Source organism: Juglans regia, chromosome 7 (assembly GCF_001411555.2).
Source record: "Juglans regia cultivar Chandler chromosome 7, Walnut 2.0, whole genome shotgun sequence".
Taxonomy (NCBI): Eukaryota; Viridiplantae; Streptophyta; class Magnoliopsida; order Fagales; family Juglandaceae; genus Juglans; species Juglans regia.
Genome location: NC_049907.1, coordinates 15,952,675 through 15,971,823, shown reverse-complemented (window position 1 = coordinate 15,971,823; position 19,149 = coordinate 15,952,675). Strand labels below are relative to the sequence as shown.

Below are 19,149 nucleotides of genomic sequence, written 5' to 3'. Positions count from 1 at the left end.
AACTTTGATGAGATATTCTCTCCAGTTGTGAAGATGTCCTCCATCCGTGTGGTTCTTGGTTTAGCAGCTAGCCTAGACTTAGGAATTGAACAGATGGATGTGAAAATTGCCTTCCTACATGGTGATTTAGAGGAAGAGATTTATATGGAGCAACCAGAGGGTTTCAGGGTGAAAGGCAAAGAAGATTGTGTGTATCAACTAAATAAAAGTTTATATGGTCTAAAGCAGGCACCCAAACAATGGTATAAGAAATTTGAGTCAGTTATGGAAGAGCAAGGCTACAAGAAGACCACCTCTGACCATTGCGTATTTGTGTAGAAATTTTGTGATGATGACTTCATAATATTACTACTTTATGTTGATAACATGTTGATTGTTGGCAGGAATTTTTCAAGAATTGAAAATTTGAAGAAGCAGTTAAATCAATCATTCACCATGAAGGACTTAGGGCCAGCAAGACAAATTCTTGGTATTCGAATTTACTGAGATAGAAAAAAGAATAAGTTGTGTATGTCACATGAGCGATATATTGAAAAGGTACTCGACAGATTCAATATGAATAAAGCTAAGACAGTTAGCTCTCCTCTTGCTACTTATTTGAAGTTGAGCACGAAGCAAAGTCCTTCCACAAATAGAGAGAAGGAAGATATGGAAAGAGTCCCATATGCCTCAGCAATGGGTAGTTTAATGTACATAATGGTATGCACAAGGCCAGATATAGCTCATGCAGTTGGTGTAGTCAGTTGTTTTCTCTCAAATCCAGGAAAAGAGCATTGGAATGTAGTTAAGTGGATTTTAAGATACCTCAGAGGTACTTCCAAGGTATGTTTGTGCTTTGGAAATGGTAAACCTATACTTGAAGGGTTTACAGATGCAAATATGGCTGGTGACATTGATTCCAGAAAGTCCACTTCAGGGTATTTGATTACTTATTCAGGGGGAGCTGTGTCATGGCAATCCAAACTACAGAAATGTGTTGCTTTGTTTACCACAGAAGTTGAGTATATTGCCATAACTGAAGCAAGCAAATAGTTGATAAGGATGAAGAAGTTCTTAGAAGAACTGGATCAGAAACAAGAGAAGTATACTCTCTATTGTGACAAATCCATCTCAGTAAGAACTTAACCTTTCATTCAAAATCCAAGCATATTGATGTGAGGTATCACTAGATTCGTAATACATTGGATATGAAGTTGTTACAGATTGAAAAAATCCATACTGATGAGAATGGGTCAGATATGATGATAAAACCACTACCTATGCAAAAATTTGAAGTATGCAGAGCAAAAGAAGGTATGGTGAGTCCCCCCACATAATCGGGAAGGGAGAGATTTGTTGTGTGGGTTCCCTCCTATATGGAGGATGGCCCATGTGGGTCCATTAAGCCCACATGGAGAGAGGGTTTAGGCCCAGTTTAATTAGGTTTATTAAAACCTATGTGCTGCTGCTTTTATCAGCAGAAAGATGGTGTGAAAAAGAAAAGAGAAAAACTTGTGAGAGATTGGGGAGAGGAAGAGATAGCCAAAACCAGGGAAGTTCGTCCAGTTTCAATCAGATATATTGATTTGAGTCTTCTGTAGTCCGATTGAGCAGAAAGTTTGCAGGCGCGCTCATAACTCAAGGCTCTATAATATGAACGGTAGAGATCGGATTTGGAGTAGTATTTATGGTATTCGAGATCGTGAACAGTAACACATCTCTTTGGTGAAATCTCTTCTATCACATTGTTTGGTTGTCAAGAAATTGTTTTCTTAATATTATTGTTGATTGTATGCCTCTAGTGTTATCTAGAGAGAACATTTGTGTACACATCATTGTTGATAATGGAAGGTTTAACTGGACTAGGTCCCGTGATTTTTCCCTTTGCATTGAAGGGTTTTCCACGTAAAAAAAATTCTTGACTCTTTGTATATGTGTGTTTAAATTGCTTCCTAACAGATTCAGACAAAGTGAGAGTAAATTATTTTTGCTGTCTGCAGGTAATTGATTTGGTTATTCCAAATCGCTATTAAAGATTTCTCCCAACACATACATGCACATGACTTGGCTGGGTTCATGGGCTGACGGAGATATTGCTGTTTGTCATGATATGTTCCTAGTTTATATATGTAGCCATGCATGTGTTCCAATTCAATGCAGTTTGCCACGATTGACATCGACATTCTGAGAAAATGCATGGTCCCTGTTTTCAGTCGAAGTCAACATTAATTAGCCACTTATAGTCATGCATTCTACATGAGTACTGGAATCGTCATTACCGAAGCACGTACACACATGATCATTCCATGGTTCACCCCAAGGATTAAAACGATGCACGTGCTTGCTAGATGACACAATAAATCTCCATTAATTACATACTGCTATAGATCAGTACTTACAGTATACATAGAGCTTATAATTAAGAGCAACCATTATATATAAGCTCTCACGGCAGGCCATTGTATATATGCATGGTCTTCTAGGCATGGCCATTATATAAATGTGCAAAAGGTTCAAAGCTCTCACGGCCAGCGCGCGCGGGGCTAGCTAGCTAGCTAGGGCAACCTACCCCCTACATTAAAACAAATAAATTGATCTTCAAGGGTGCTTTCCAATTATTAATTAGGTACTGCATCATCTGTTGCAAAGTTAGATGAGAAAATAAAAGCTGTGTGCCAATCATAAGTACTGCCAACCCCAAGTGTCCCCATATATAATTAAATTCCCTTTGTAGATCATGTACATGAAAAAAAATATATATATATATATATGTCACATTAAATTGAATATATATTCTTTTCGAGTACTGTTACACTAGTAGTAGTACTGCTACTTATTAATTAAATGGCCCGGCTGGCTCAAGGGGTAGACAACTAAGGCCAGTGCCTAAGACTCCCATTTGAGTAGGCCCCCAAATTAAAAGAAGAAAGCAATTATTATGACCCTAAGAAATAAACTATAGAAAAAATATTAGTTAGCATAAAAGATGAAATTTTTTTGCCTAAAATAAAATCAAACTTAAATGGTAAAATTTGGTAAAAAAAAATAGTCAATATAAAAGTTTTAGTACAAAAACATTTTACTGCAAAATTTCTAGACAATAGTAAAATTGGAATAAAAGTAGCAAAATGATGATATTTTACTCTTGAATATTTGATAAAATATATATGATGTTTATTTTGATATTGATGGCTTTATTTGTTTTCCAAATGAAGTATTAAAGAAGTATATATATATATATATATATATGAATAAGGGATAATACTATATGTACATAAAAATTAGATTCTCTTTCAAATTGTTATAGGACTTATAGATATTATTAATTAAAGCAATATTAATATTTTTTTTGCATCTCATAAATTTTCAATAAAATTTTATTATTTAATATATAAATATTAATTTTTAAATTAAAGCGTCATGTACTTTATAGTTACCTTAGGCCACGAAATATATTGAGCCGCTCCTTGCCCCAGATATAGATAATATATATATATTAATAAATATATATATATATATATATATATATTCGATGTTCTAGAGCTAGTGGCATCAGTGATGGGCACATAGACCTTAATTAAGGAGTGAGATAATTTCCTTTTGAAAAAAGAAAATAAAATTCTTCAACAAAATTAAAGATAAAAGAGAGGGTGGGATTAGATGATCTAATCTAACAGCTTCTAAGCAAGATTAAATATCTGAGATTTCACCGTAGAGGATATATATATAATTCGAGAAGTACTCAAAAGTACAGCTAGCTAGCATCCATAAGGTAACCCCCCCCCCCGGCGAAGAGTGATATATGGCTATGGCAACCCTCACATTACTCATGTAGTCGATCCTCAGCTGATCATCTCTGTACGTAGTACTCTTTCTCAGAGGGTCCATATACATGGAGAGAAAGATGGGAAGGGCACCGCGTAATGACAAAGTGGGGTTGAAGAAAGGAAGATGGACGGCTGAAGAAGATGATATCTTGACCAAGTACATTCAAACCAATGGTGAAGGTTCTTGGAGGACTTTGCCCGAGGATGCCGGTACTGTTTTCCATTTTTTCTTGTATTTTCTTTTAATGGACAATGCAAGTAGCTAGCTAAGCTGTTGGAAACTGAATGCTCGATCAATATGTGAGATTTTAAAAAAAAAAAAAAAAAGGAAAAAGGATAAAAGAAGTACGTATAAGGACGTTCTTCAACTGCTTTATTTTGAGGCGTGCAGTGGTGTTTTGAAGGTTTGTCAAGGTGCGGAAAGAGCTGCAGACTCAGGTGGATAAATTATCTGAGAGCAAACTTGAAGAGAGGGAACATCACGCCTGCTGAGGAAGAAACCATTGTTAAGTTGCATAATGCTCTGGGAAATAGGTAAGACGTTCTTAATTAATTTACTCTTGGCCATTATTTATATATATAGTACGTACGTACTTCATGTTTTCCTCAAAAGCAATTAATTAGCATGCGTATAAATTAATCGTAAAACCAGTACTAGAATTAGCTTACTATATATATATAATCAAGTTTGAGATCAATGGCATAATATACGTCCTATATATAAAAATTCCATCATCTCTAGCTGTTAATTTGTGTTCGGACTATGTTAATTGCAAAGAGATCAGATACCATGATATATAATTAATTAAGGAATTATATATTACCATAAATTTTCATTTAACAACCAGTAGTACTGTATAATTCAACTGATCGATCAAGCAATTTTCAAATACGACTATTTCATAAACTAATTAATTAAGTGCCGACAATATTAATTTCTCAAATTTCTTAAAATTAATTGATCAGGACCCATGCACATTCTTGGAAGTCTGGTTTAAAAAAACCTATATATTTATATATATATATATATATATATAAGGTGTCGATTGTCTGCATTTTATTTATTTTTTGCTGAATTACATGTACAGCCTCATGCAAAAGCTTGTATATATATATATATATATATATATATATATATAATCTCATGTGTATGATTAACATATGCATGAGCGGCAAAGGTATTGATAATTGTCACTTTCAAAGCTTCAATATTACGTACCTTGTTTAATTTCCTTGTCTTTTTATGGAAATGGTATATATTAACTGTCATTCTTGGCCATGCAAGAATGATCCATGGCTGTGTACGTAATAGACGTTTCATTTTCGTGGGCCAGCCATGCATGCAAGGGGCGGCTTTAACAGCCTCCATTCCCCCGACTGATCTTAATTTCAGCAGTAATTTGTTGCTGGAAAAACTGAACACAAAGCTGACGCATGTAAAAGGGCGGGCTAGAATTGTATACATGTTCAATATATACATTTTTACACATGTATAATTCATGTGTGTGTATATATATATATAACAATCCATATCATTATAAGATCAATTTAAGCTACATCCATCGTATCTCTTATTTCTAAATATTCAAGATCATGTTGTCGCTCGCTATAAGATTAAATCAATGCTATCACAAATGTGCTGATGATCATGTTCATGTCTCTTAGTAATTAAGAAGTCCCTTTGGACAGCAGAGGAACTGCATTTGCATGGGGTGTAGTACCGTGTAATTTGACTGATCATCAAGAGCTCGATTGATCATGAATGCAACTGGCCTGCATGCATGCGTGTAAACAAATTCATTCTTGAGTACTTTGTTTTGGAACAATGCTATTTTCAAAATATTGATTTCATAATATATGTAATCTCAACCCTAGCTAGCAGCTAGTTGCCATATCATTGTTGTCAAATCTGTGTTTAGTTTTTGAAAAATGTGAGAAAAAATATTACTTTGTATGAAAATTATATATAGCAAGACTTTTAATTTGTTGAAATTAGATTTATGATTGTAAGGCCAAAGCAAGGGTGAGATCATGAAAAACAACTTTAACTTAAGAACAAGTGAAAATCAGAGGCATTTCATGTAGTTCCGGCCTTAAAACAAAAGAAAAGTGCTACATGAATTAACTGATCAGAAAATGAAGTACTATACTTCTGCCTTATATTTTATAGGTACATTTTTGGGGGAAATAAAAGCAATATTAATACTGGATTTTTCTGTTGCAGATGGTCTTTCATAGCTGGGCATCTACCGGGACGAACAGATAATGAGATAAAGAACTACTGGAACACTCACTTAAGCAGAAAGCTATACAGCTTCACCAGGACCAAAAATGAATCCCTGTCCACAATTCTCAATCTGGCTGCTGCATGCAAGCCAAGAGGGTGGGGAAGATCATTTCCAACTACAAGACCACATACGAAAAAGCTCAAGAACACAGCCTCAAATACTGTTGGAATATCACTAGCAAAGCCTGCTCAGAGTGGTACCACAAGTACTAGGGTGCTTGAATATCCAACCACCAAAGAAAAAGCAGATGATCTACCTGATACCATTTTGGAACAAGTTGAAAAGAACCCAACAATGGGCATGGGTTCATGGGGCCTAGAACAGAAATGGGAGGTCGGAAGAAACCTTGGCATTTATGGTCCTTGCCTGGACAACACAGCAAGGATATTAAGCCAATGTGATGGCAGTAAAAGAGGAGAGTTAAGCCCTAATATCGAGAGTGATAACAGTGCAGTTGTGTTGCGTCCCTTCCAGACCCAGAACGGAGAAAATGAGGCCTTGGAGCCGTATGAATGGCTAGACGGTGAAATGATGCGGCTAACACATATTCTGGAAAGTGCGCAGATCCAAGTGGGAAACGTGGCCCCTGAGGAGCCAAGAGAAAAGGGAGTGAATGCAGCCTTGGGAACAGAGCAAGAGTACTTCACAAGTGAGGAAATTAAGGAGAGTAGTACCGTTCTGACTAGCTCAAATGCTGGTGGTGGGGAGTGCTATGCTTGCTCTTCCTCTATTAATAATGCAGGCTTTGATGATGAATGGTTGGGTAGGAATTGGGTAGATGGTGTTGGATGTCATAACCAAGGGGCAATATGTGATGAAGGTGACAAGATGTTGACTTGTTTATGGGAGGCTGATAAAAGTCAAGCTAAATAGTACTGTCAATAAGCCATAAAATATATAAATATATAAAGAAAAATGATATTTATAATTATAAAGTAAGCATAAAAGTAATTAATTGAAATGAGGTTGTGACGTAGATTAGTCTTCCTTGCATGTAAGTTACCATGTAGTGTTAGAAAAGTTTTATCTTAACAACATAATGAGGTTAAATTGCACTAATATCGTCGACACTGCTGAAAGTATGGGTTGACCAACATCTATTGTTCCATTCTATCCTGCCTTGTGTCGGGAATAAAGACTTGATGAATCAGAATGCATTGAATGGAGCTGTAAAATGAAGAATCATGTAACAGACTTCTTTTCAAAACAGAAAATACATTCTGAAAAAAAAAAACCCGCATGTTCATATATAGTTAACAATGGTGGTAAAAAAATAATGGTTCTTAGCGCACTAAAGCTGCAAGATATCAGCAACCACCTCGTCAACCAAAGAAACAAGTATTTCGCCTTCAACCTCAACCGCGAGTGCAAATGCATCAAACTGGAAGTCCAGCCATCTTCCGCATTGGCTGCTCATGTCCTTGTCTACAAGTTCATCAACCATACAGTCTCCCATGCTTCTCCAACTGGAAATCTCCTTGCACACTTCTGCTGCTAACAACTCCTTTCTTTTCACTGTTGCTACCCCTTTTACCCACGTTCCATAGCCCCTGCCAACATATCGCCCACATCTCAAATCCAGGCATTCCCTCACACAATCGAACAAGACCTTCCGACTTTGCCTAGACACACCACTCTCTCTTTCCCACTGTATTTTTCGACTTTCCAACTGATCAAAAAGATGAGGGTTTATAATCTCACTGGCCTGACCCAATGCAAAGTCCTTGAACATCAAGTCCACATTACAAAGTATCTCCTTCACATAATCTATTTCCCATTGCCTTGATCTAGCAAGTCCTGTCAAAACTGACATGGCTGTATATTTTTCTGCCACAGTTCCAGTTGATATGGAAGAAGCTGAATCTGACAATTCTGCATCAGGTTCTACCGAATGGAACTTCTTCAATGAGCTCAAACCAAGAACCACCTGAGCTTGAACAGATGAAAACATCCTGCTTCCTGAAAGTGATTGTGAAAGCTTAGCATTGCTGAACAAAAGAATGAGATAAAACAACTGAATCTGTAAGCATAATAAAGGATATGCTCCTTGTACCTTCCACACTATTACTATCGGTGCTGACTGAAGAGTCGCAACTTTCAGTTGAAAAGGAAGGCTCTAGAATAGAGACCGGACTAGGATGTCGGCCACCAGAAAATTGACCAGCTTCAATAAGATTGCTGTTGCATCCGTCCATCTCATCGACTACCTGATGATATTGCTTCCATGTTAATTAAATTGGATGAAATCGGACTAATTGGAACTGATAAGTTTTGACATGGGAAGAAATTGGGGGAAGGGAGGGGAGTTGAGCTCTTTATGGCATTACTGAGACAACTGGTAACAAAACCACAACCACAATGCTCAAAAGAGTAGCAATATTTTAATAAATATTAAAATAACATAACTGAGTCAGAAAATTGATATGACCTCTAATGGTCACATGGTTAAGATCTAAATTTTGGAACCAAGAACTCGGTTTTAACTTTAATAGCTTGCTAAAAGTTGGGAGTCTCACTGCAAACAATAAAACCCCATAGACAACTTGAAATTGTACCACACATGAACTACACATGATGATTTAACTTGCTATGAGTCCAAGTTTCTTAAAAGTGATGAGTAAATACTTAAATGCCCATCCTTCACTTAAATTTTAGAAAACAAAATTGTATATGCACGGAATTGAGCAGGCAAGAACCCTGATAATCAGTCAGTGTGGCCACAACAAAGACAGGACAAGGCACTCACCAGATGGTCGTATGTGGCTAGTTAGATAATTGCAGTCCAGCCAAACCAAACAGATTCCTTCTAAAAGGTATAGTCTGTCTTAAAAATTGGTTTTATTTTTCCTTTTTTCTGAACAATTCTTCTGATAAATAAAATAAGAGATTTGATTGCTCAAATATGTAACGCAAAAATCATTGCATCTCAAATGTAACATAATAGATTATTTGTATTTAGCATTATTAAGATCCACAACCGCTATATGCAGAATAGGTAAAGAATCGCCAAAAAGAGTTTTTCCATGAAATGATTAATGAGAATCATGTACCTGAAACTTGTTTTTCCATCTGAAGGCAGAAGGATCAGTGAAGGAAAAGTCAGGGTCATATCCTCCACCAAATTTATCTGTATCCATTTCATGTTGGTGTCTCTTATCTGGTAACCTTGGCTTGGAGCTAACTGTACCAGGAGAGGATACTGAATCTTGCACAATTGATGCAGAACTAGAAGCTGACCCAACTTTCAACGAGTCACAGGGATAAGACCCAACTCCATGAGTTAATTCTCTTAACTTTTGCTCCAAAAGCATACTCAAAGAATCACCCCCTATCACATTGTATCCCAGTGAAGATAACCTCAAACTATCTGTGTCAAGCGACCCACTTTTACCTCGGTGATCCAGGTAACTACCATTACTTTTCTGTGGAACCTGACAAGCAGTGTCAGAACCATGCATCGATCGTGTCAGCGGGGCTGTGAATGTAAAAGAAACAACATCAACACCTTTCTTTCTGCTGTCTTGACTCCAACCCAAGTCCCGATTGATAACCGATTTAGATTGGACTGGCTTCTGACTGTTGCCATTCAAAATATCATCGGCAATCCGATTTTTCTCAAAATGAAATTCCCTATCTATTGTTCGTTTCTTCCTAGGGAAGTTCTTTGCACTACAATAAGCTTCTTTATCACCATCTGCCACCTCTAAGCCTAGCTTCCTGGATCCAAGTTTGGAGTTCCCAGTGGATTTACTTAAGTTTTTGTGACGCCCATAAGATGAATCCACAGAAAGCACTTTTCTACCCTGGGAGTTTGAAACTGAGGACTTCGAATGCAATTTTTCTTTTTCTATGAGGCAATTTTGCTTCTGGTTATTCTGCCTTAAAACTCCAGAAGCATTACGCATAGAAGATTTCTTAGGCAAATTCTTATGGATTATTGGCTGGCTCTTGAAGGGCTGGTTTATGCTAACCTCACTTTGTTCTTTCTGTCTTGTCAAACTTCTACTGGTACCTGAATTTATTCCTTCCCTTTTCTGGACATTGACTTTAGCTTGAATTGCAAGTGAAACTGACTTAGTCTTACTTGCTAAACCAGAAGAGACTTCTTCTATGCCAGTAGAAGCCCCAAAGGATGTATCAACAGATCCATTCCAGCTCTTGTTCATAGACTGCCCCTTGAGATACTTGGCAACGTTAGATTCAACTGGCCTTCGAGAAGTTTCTGCAACCCTGGATGTTTTATGAGCAGCTTTGACTTTCTCCTTTTGATCTTGAACTTTCAGGTTCACAGAAGAAGACCCAACCATTGGCACTTTTTGGGCGGCCTCCACTCTCAGTTTGAGATCCCGAACTTTCAAGTGTACTGACGAAGAACCTACCAGAGGCAATTTGGCTTTGGTGGCAGCTTGAGGTCCAGGGTCAATAATTCTTGCAGCTGCTTCCATTATGTGAGCAGCATTCTTTGTAGGAACAAAGGCAGGACTCTTGATAGGGGACAAAAGCTTGTGGTGCGTACTCGGAATAGATTTAGCTGATTTAGGAGGCAATATTTCAGTTTGGAACTTCTCAATTGGCCTACTTAGCTTCTTTGGGGGTTTTGACTCCACAAAGTTCCGTGCAGGGCCCTCCACCTTCTTCAGCAGATTTCCAGAATACATTATCTGGGGGTCATGATGATAATCAAAATAATTCGTGGGATAATGAGCATCTTGAAGTGAATGAGTGTCAAAATATGGTGTGGAGTAGGGCTCAGAAGAATTCGATGTGGGTAAGGATTCTAGTCCCATAAGCCTGGCAACTACCCCAGGGGCCCTACTTCCACATCCTTCATCTGTAACTGACGAGGCACAACTAAAATCACTACTTCCTTTGATACTTGACCCTGCTCCAGTTTCATCCTCACCTATCTGGACCAATCATAAGAATCAGAAGACTGTCTGAAATTAAGTTATGATGTTCAAGTATTAAGATCTTGAAAAATAAAGCCCTAACTAGCCACATTCTCACCAGATGGAGCCGCGTCATTGGCAAGTTGCCATCACTTTTCTTTCCCTGTCTGGAATGCTCTGCACAGAAAGAAAAAAAAATATAAGTATATATAGCCATGAAGGAAAAAATCATACAAAGAAAATTATGTTCTGCACGGTGACTCAGATATTTGATATTGAATATCTTAGTAGGTCGGAATACACTTCTACCAGGTAAATCTGACTTGTTTGTGAACAACTTCTTCCGCGATTTGGCAGTCCAGTCAAATAGGTGAAAGAAGCTGCCCGCATAACCACCTCCACTTTTTGAACCTTCTTTCTCCACTCCCATTTTTCTCATGCAGAAAATGAAAAGGCTAATTCAATGTTTATGGTTGCAGAATTAAGAGGAGCATCAAATTTCCCTTCGCCAACCAAAATCCATCTGCAACATGATCAAACAAAATAAATTTATAATCTTCTACCCTGTTGCATGACTTAAATTGCATCTAAAAAGGGTTTCTCTTTTCTAATAGGTAATCACAACAAACACGCCCAACACGTTACACACTCATATGGAAGTCCTAATAATAGAAAATATTAGTCAACCCTGACGTGGAAGGGGAACTTTGGATGATGATTTTCCAAATACCACATATATATTCTGAACTGTTGAAAAGATTTTTATATCAGACGACCTAAACTTTAAAATTGAACCTGTTGTTCCTACCTTTCTCTGTTTATTATTATGGTAGGGTAAAGGTCATAAATGTTGAATAACAAAGAGAGACAACTAACAAATTAAACTCACGAAAGAGGAAACAGAAACATAAGATCCAGCAAAAAACCCTTATGTTTCATTAGATTTGCAGTACTGTCAACAACAGGAAATAACTATTTCTAAATCAAAATCAATACAATTTGATCTTGCATTTGCTCAGCATCCCATGAACATGAAGCCACTGAATGCATCCCTGAACTCGGCCAACCAAATACCAAAATCTCAAATCTCTCTCTCTAGCTTAAGCAAAAATGAAGTATAAAACTGTCTAAGAAACGAGATAGAAGCAAACCAAGAGAAAATTCCACGATTTATATATATGTACACGAAATTGTCAACATCTTCTGCAATATATTAGACGGTTGTGGATATCAGTTATGTCAGCCGAGGTTTTAAAAACTATAGCATTCACATATAATCAATCTTTTCCCAGTTTCCTACATTTCGTCGTCAACCAAACCCCCACAAACCCATGAATCCACTAAAGCGAAAGAAAATAATACAAGCCCTGTATCTCTAAGGAAGCAAAGAAGTAAACAAGTCAAACCCACAAATCTGAGTCCAAAAAAAAAATTAATTTAAAAACCCAAATTTCTCAGGAAAAGTAAAAAGAAATACTTACATTGAAGCAATGAGAAATGCCTGCCGATCTCTGCTTTTCTCTCCACCATAAATGCAACAAAACTTTGGTGGGTGGGGAAGGGGGTGAATGGGGGTCTCTGAGACGAAGGAATTAAGATTTTGCACAGAACTTTAAGAGAGATGGACTAAAAAAAATAAAAAATAAAAACAAATTTAAATATTTCTGGGTCAGCTTCGGAGAGAAGTGAGAGGTTATATGATTGCAGAGCGAAGGCCGTCGCATAGTTCAAGCATTAAATGGAATCAGAACACTGAGGTTTGCCGTTTGTGTGTTTAAAAAGTAAAAATAAAAATAATTTTAAATATTTTTTATTATAAAAGTTCGTAACGTCTCTCTTTCTCTCTCCGGAGAGGGATGGATTTTCAAATTCTGAACTTTGAATGACTGTCCTTGGAAAGGATGATAAAATCACGCAAGGAGGCACGTAGGTTGGGCGAGACAATTGATTCGCAACGGACGTTTTTTTTTTTTTGTCTTACTTTCTTTCTTTATAGAAATATTTATATTCCCCTTTCGCTCATTATCTATTTATTTTATTATCCAACAAGTATAATAAGGGCATTGGCATGCCAGTCCAAGTCCAAATATTAAATAAAAATTTTATAATTTTTCCATCTAATTACCTCTCTTTTTTAATATTAAATTTTAATATTAATACAAAATATTAAATATTAAATACAAGTTTATTTATAAAATATATATTTTTAAATATTATTAAAATATATTATATTATTTTATTATTTTAATTTTAAAATAACTAGTCTAATGTGAATTAATCTTTTAAAAAATTTTAGTTATAGTCAAATCTCAAATTCTAATCAAAATTTAGACTTGACAGGTCATTGTCAATGCTCTAAGTGCTTGATAATTATTATTATTATTATTTTATTTTGTTGACCCACTTTATAAAAATGATTATGATTTCCTCGAGTGTATAGTACCTGCATGTAGATGATATATATATATATATATATATATATTTTGTCAAGACCAAATAATAATGATAATAATATCATGCTTGTACTAACGTAATAAAACAAACCTCATGACGATGCCTATTTTGGCAGCTTACATAAGAAGGTAAGCAAAGGAAGGAGATCAAGAGAATATTTGAATTAAGTACTTTTCAATTTTTTGAAGAAGAAGCATATGCATGCATGCATACATGCATGCAAGCTACACATCATAATTTCAAATGCATGCAACCTTTCGTGCAGTCATGATGCATTATTAGTTTTCTTTTCTATGCTTTTTTCTTCTGAAATAACAACATAAAAACAAAAATTTTCCCTCATGAAACGAAACACATATGAGTCTATTCTTTGAACCGGTCCATCTATTCTTCTTCAAATAACAGCCATTCAATGAAAATATGCCACATATGAGTCTTATTTTATCAACATTGTAACTGCACCATAGACTAATAAAATTCATCGCATCAGAAATCTTCTTCCTCTCTCTAGACAAAATGCTTCTTCGCCTCCCCCCCCCCCCTCTCGCAATCACCTCACACTGGCATCGGGCCCTCCCTCCATCACCTAGCGCCTGTGTCGAGCCCTCCCCTACCCTTTCTCGAAACCCCTCACCCAAAAAATCCCCCTTAGGCGAACCCATCCCACCAACCCCCCCTTCCAGGCAAAATCTGCTCCTCAAACCCTCCCCCCTTTCGCAGCACCGGTGTCGACTGAAAAATCCTAAATAGAAACGATGGGAAGTAGCGTGGGAAGTAGCGATGGGAAGCAGCGTCATGTTCAGAAAAGCCCAAATAGAAACGATTCAAGGTGTGAGAAAGAGAGAGAGAGAGAGAGAGGTGGTAATGCTCTGTTGTTCTTGAATGGCTCCAATGAGGTTCAAAACAAATGGTTTTTTGTTCAAAACAAATGGTGATTTAAATTGGTTTTGTGATTATTTGATGCATGTTTGGTCTGTGATTTGAGTTGCTTTGTGTGAAAATCCAACTTCTTTCAGTTGATTTGATGAATGGGAGACGGAGGATGAACAAAGACAGTGAAATATGGAATTATCAGGTGCTTTGGTTTTATGTTGTTTAGTGTTAAACTTGATGACGTGTTGCCCTTTGATTGAGGGTTGTTAAACCCAAAACCAGCCAGATCGTTCCAAAGCGGAACTTTTCTTTTCTATGCTTTTTTTTCTGAAATAACAAACATAAAAACAAAAATTTTCCCTCATGCAACCAAACTATGATGAAGTTAGGAAATTTCTAATTTTTTTTTTTTTTCCCTAGACATGGGGTGGAAGAGTACTATAATGTCTTTTTTTTTTTTTTTGTGGGCCTTTTTCATCCTTATAACGTCTTTTTGTAGTCTATGATGCGAATCGGAAAGCGATATATGGCAGTAATTAGGAGGTGCGTAAGGTAATTAGATTATGGGTCAATAAATGTATAAAAGAAGCCAATTTCCTTCCCATAGTGGTTAAGATGGATTATGAGATATATACGATTTAAGATCCTAATTGATAAGTGATCACCATATATATAAGTTAAGAAAAATGATATTTGCAGTTGTGGAGTGCGTAAGCACCGTGCAATTCCTTTAAAAAAGTGAGTAAATACGAGACTCATGTGAAAAAATAATAATTTTTTAATAGTAAATTACGTTCTTTTTCAAAATGATTGTGCAGCGCATTACTCAATCTAACCAAACGATGTTTTGCAATTTGCACCAGAAACTATATATATATACATATATCATCCCATTTAAAGACCAGAAGTGGTTGATAATGCGATTTGATAGTACATGATCATAGTTAAAAGGTGTAATGTATGATCAATTTTGATAATTTAAAATGTACATTATAGAATACGAAGTGGTTAAAGGATGGAAATGATATAATTTTCTCCGCACTGACCATTTCATCATAGTAAGTTCAATAACCTTTCCTTTATTTATCATTTTATCAACTCACTAAATCAAATTAATTAATGAATAATATTAGGTACAAGTCTCAAATAAACAAGTTACATACAAGTCCTTTATAAAAAAAAAATGATAACACATTTAAGTGGGTAATTAATATAACAAGTCCTTTGATACATGGTATGGGATTGTCACGATAAATACGTATCTGGAGCTCTGTTTGGGTGATATACAGAAATAATTTGCAGGTAAGTGTAAATCAAACAATTCCTATCTTTGCACTATCAATTTTTTTTTCCCTGGCCTTAAATGCAACAAGCATGATAAAGATTTCATTCAAACTAAAAATTTTAAATATTGCATCTAACAAAGACTGCACAAGCATATAGAAAAGAAAGCAAATGAAAACTACAGAGCATGGAAAGAGAAAGGAAAGTTGTAGAGATAAGATTAAAAAAAAAAATGGTGATCATGTGAAGAGCCAAGAAGAGAACACAACCATTTTTTGTTTCTCCTAATTAAGCACCTAGGAAGTACTCCTTCCTAGTTTCAAAAAAAGATAAATACACAAACACCTGACTTTGCTCTTTTTGAGAAAATCTTAGAAATACCCAAGCACTCTTGATGAATGAAGAAGGAAAGAGAATGAAAAGGGATAAGCATCGAAAACCTCTTAATAAAATATTTGAAAAAATTATTTAGAAAGCTAAAACTAATTGACATATTTGACCATCTCATTGAATTAGTACTGTTCATCTGAGTTCCAAATTGGATATCCGAGTATACCCAGCCCATAACTCGGATTTCAAGCCCGGGCCAGAATCCCGATGAATTCGGATTCCGCCTTGTACCTGGTTTTTTTTTTAAGAAAAAGAAAAGTTTATATGTTATTAATTTTAACCAAATGCATGCAAAAGCAAATATAAATATAAAAACAGTACATATATATATATATATATGATGTCCTCTTCACGTCAAATCTGACTCTGAGAGAATATGAGTTCGGTTCTACTTCATAAAAATACAAAATATTCAAAAGAACTAAAGTTAGAAACTAATTACCATTTTAATTAAATTCATGCAAAATAAAATATATAAAATATTCATCATGTAAAAATGCACGCAACACACAATGCAATTCACTACATTATTTTGTATTTATGCATTACATTATAAAATAAAAAATTACGATATATGAATGATTTTGATTTTGGAGATATTGTTTTGGTCATGGTCCTCTGGGGTTTGGCAATAGACTTTAGTTTCATCAGGTGGAGAGCTGGAGTAACAACAACCTAAGAAATCTTCAAGTTTTGGGCCCTCTTCATTTGAATTTGCTGCACTGATGAAATTCTCAAATCTCCAATCTACAAAATCAATCACCAATGAGATAAGAAAATATATACTGACTCAACAATCAACTAAATGTGATTAATGTTGGTAGAAAACAATTTCCAACCTTTTACATTGTTTTGGCAGCACTGCCCACACAATTCCCTACCTTTTACGTCTTCAAAGTTGGTAGAAAACAACAAGCAATAAAGCTGGTTTTTTTAAATTGGTAAACCTGAATGAGGACACATAGATATAGACATAATCAATTGCAAAGAACCAGACTCATTAGTATAGTCTCTTTCCACAGTGACAAAACATATAATAAACTGAGTTATTGTAACAAAACATAGGCATTGCATGTATAATACTAATAACTCCATTGAAGATGAACATATTCACTCGTAACAAATGCTAAAATTTTCAGCATGAATAGGAAGAAAGACTCACAACAGTCTCAGTTGAAGATGAAGCTAAATAATCATTTAAAAAAATATTAAAAATTGAGTTAGATATATAATAAACTGAGTTAGATAGATATTAAAAAAATATTTCAAGTTTCAAACTTACCTTCAAGGTCTATCAACTGTATGTATTCTTATAACTCCTGAATGTCGATCGGTATTGTCCTTAATCAATTTTGGGCGCAAATGAGGGTTTCGACAGTTTCTGAAGATAAAGAACTCCTAAAAGGATTCAATATGTATCCTCCAGTACTTAATGCAGACTTCGAGGCAACAGTGAAAATGAAGGTGACTAACACATCACGTGCTACCTCAACAATGATAAAATAATTAGCGGCATTAACTCTTCACCAATCTAAGATATCAAAACTGAGCGAGCCTTTTACACACGCCTCAGACAAATACCTCTCTAACTCCAATCTAAACTCCATAACACCATGCTCCTCAAGGTATTTGGTGAACATAATCCGAAGTTTAGTCAGAGGTGGTGCTGGCTCATTGCCAATATTTGTATTAGTAGTGCTTGGCCTCCCTTGAGCCACATTAGAACTCCCTCCACTAGCCATACGAAATGTGTTATACTACTCGATCAAGCGGCCTAAAAGAAGTTTAACCTTGTCCTCTAGCTTATCCACCAACTCATACCCTTTGTACTTTTGCAACCGATACTTCATTGCCATCATTTTATACCGAAAATCAAGCACAAAAGCAACATATATCATCAAATTGAATCTATTTGTGCAATCCTAATACTTATCATACTTACTTCTCATATTTATGCCCATAGTACTAGTGATAATATCATTACTCAAGCACATATCATTTAATACATCTTCAATTGTGTAAGATTGCTCAAACTATACATTAGTCGTCACATACAAAGAACTAGAAATGTTCAATGTAACATCATAAATAATTTTCAGCAACTCTACAAAAATTCGTGCATTTTTCCAAATATCACTAGTGGGGTTCACAAATTGCTCATCCATAAACATTGTTCAAATGCTTATTTATGTTTTTCACCGGTACTCAACATCAAATATGTGGAATTCCATCTAGTAGGAACATCCAAGCAAATCATCCTCTCACTGATCTTTTCATTTGCCGCACAAGTCTTGAACTTAGCAAATCTTGACGGTGAAGATTTCACATACTTGACGGCATCCCTAATCTTTGTTACAAATTCATAAATATCCTTCAAGCCGTCCATAACAATAAGACTCAATATATGGGCAGCACAAAAAGCCAGAAATGTTCAATGTAACATCATAAAATATTTTCAGCAACTCTACAAAATTTCGTGCATTTTTCCAATCATCACTAGTGGGGTTCACAAATTGCTCATTCATAAACAAATATTGTTCAAATACTTATTTATGTTTTTCAGCGATACTCAACATCAAATATGTGGAGTTTCATCTAGTAAGAACATCCAAGCAAAGCATTCTCCCACTGGTCTTTTCCTTTACTGCACAAGCCTTGAACTTGGCAAATCTTGACGGCGAAGATTTCACATACCTGACGGAATCTCTAATCTTTGTTACAAATTCATAAACATCCTTCAAGCCGTCCATAACAATAAGATTCAATATATGAGCAGCACACCGCATGTGAAGAAATTCACTACCCAATATAGTACAATTATTTTCTTTTATTCTTCTCCTCATGTAATTAATATCAACATCATTTGAGGAGGCATTATTAACTATGATGATCAAAGTTTTATCAACACTCCATTCATGCAATCTCAAGTCTAACACCCTCATAATAGTTTCACCCCTATGGTCAAGAATTTGGCAAAAGTTAAATATTTTTTTTATGCAATCTCCAATTGCAATCAATAAAATGTGCGGTAATGCACATGCAATTCATATTTTGTATCGGCATCCAAGTATCAGTGGTAAGACAAATTCTTTGACTATCCAACAATTTCTTTAGTTGTATCTTCTATTCGTTATACAGTTTAATACAATCTTTTTTTAAAGTGAT

At 35.6% G+C, this 19,149-nt stretch overlaps 2 protein-coding genes across 2 annotated transcripts; one reads left to right on the top strand and one right to left on the bottom strand.

Annotated features, from left to right (window-relative positions):
• Positions 1 to 3,774: 3,774 nt before the first annotated feature.
• On the top strand, positions 3,775 to 6,967 carry LOC108985307 (transcription factor MYB15-like). The gene is made up of 3 exons (XM_018957563.1): positions 3,775 to 4,016; positions 4,211 to 4,340; positions 6,031 to 6,967. The coding sequence occupies exons 1-3, from the start codon at positions 3,872 to 3,874 to the stop codon at positions 6,965 to 6,967; spliced, it is 1,212 nt and encodes a 403-aa protein (XP_018813108.1). The 5' UTR covers positions 3,775 to 3,871.
• Positions 6,968 to 7,276: 309 nt separating this feature from the next.
• LOC108985306 lies at positions 7,277 to 12,732 on the bottom strand. Its single transcript, XM_018957562.2, has 6 exons — positions 12,465 to 12,732; positions 11,293 to 11,506; positions 11,102 to 11,160; positions 9,145 to 11,001; positions 8,148 to 8,301; positions 7,277 to 8,053 (listed from the first exon to the last, which is right to left on the bottom strand). Exons 2-6 carry the CDS (start codon positions 11,420 to 11,422, stop codon positions 7,386 to 7,388), a joined length of 2,868 nt encoding a protein of 955 aa, XP_018813107.1. The 5' UTR covers positions 11,423 to 11,506; positions 12,465 to 12,732; the 3' UTR covers positions 7,277 to 7,385.
• Between the last annotated feature and the right edge of the window lie 6,417 nt (positions 12,733 to 19,149).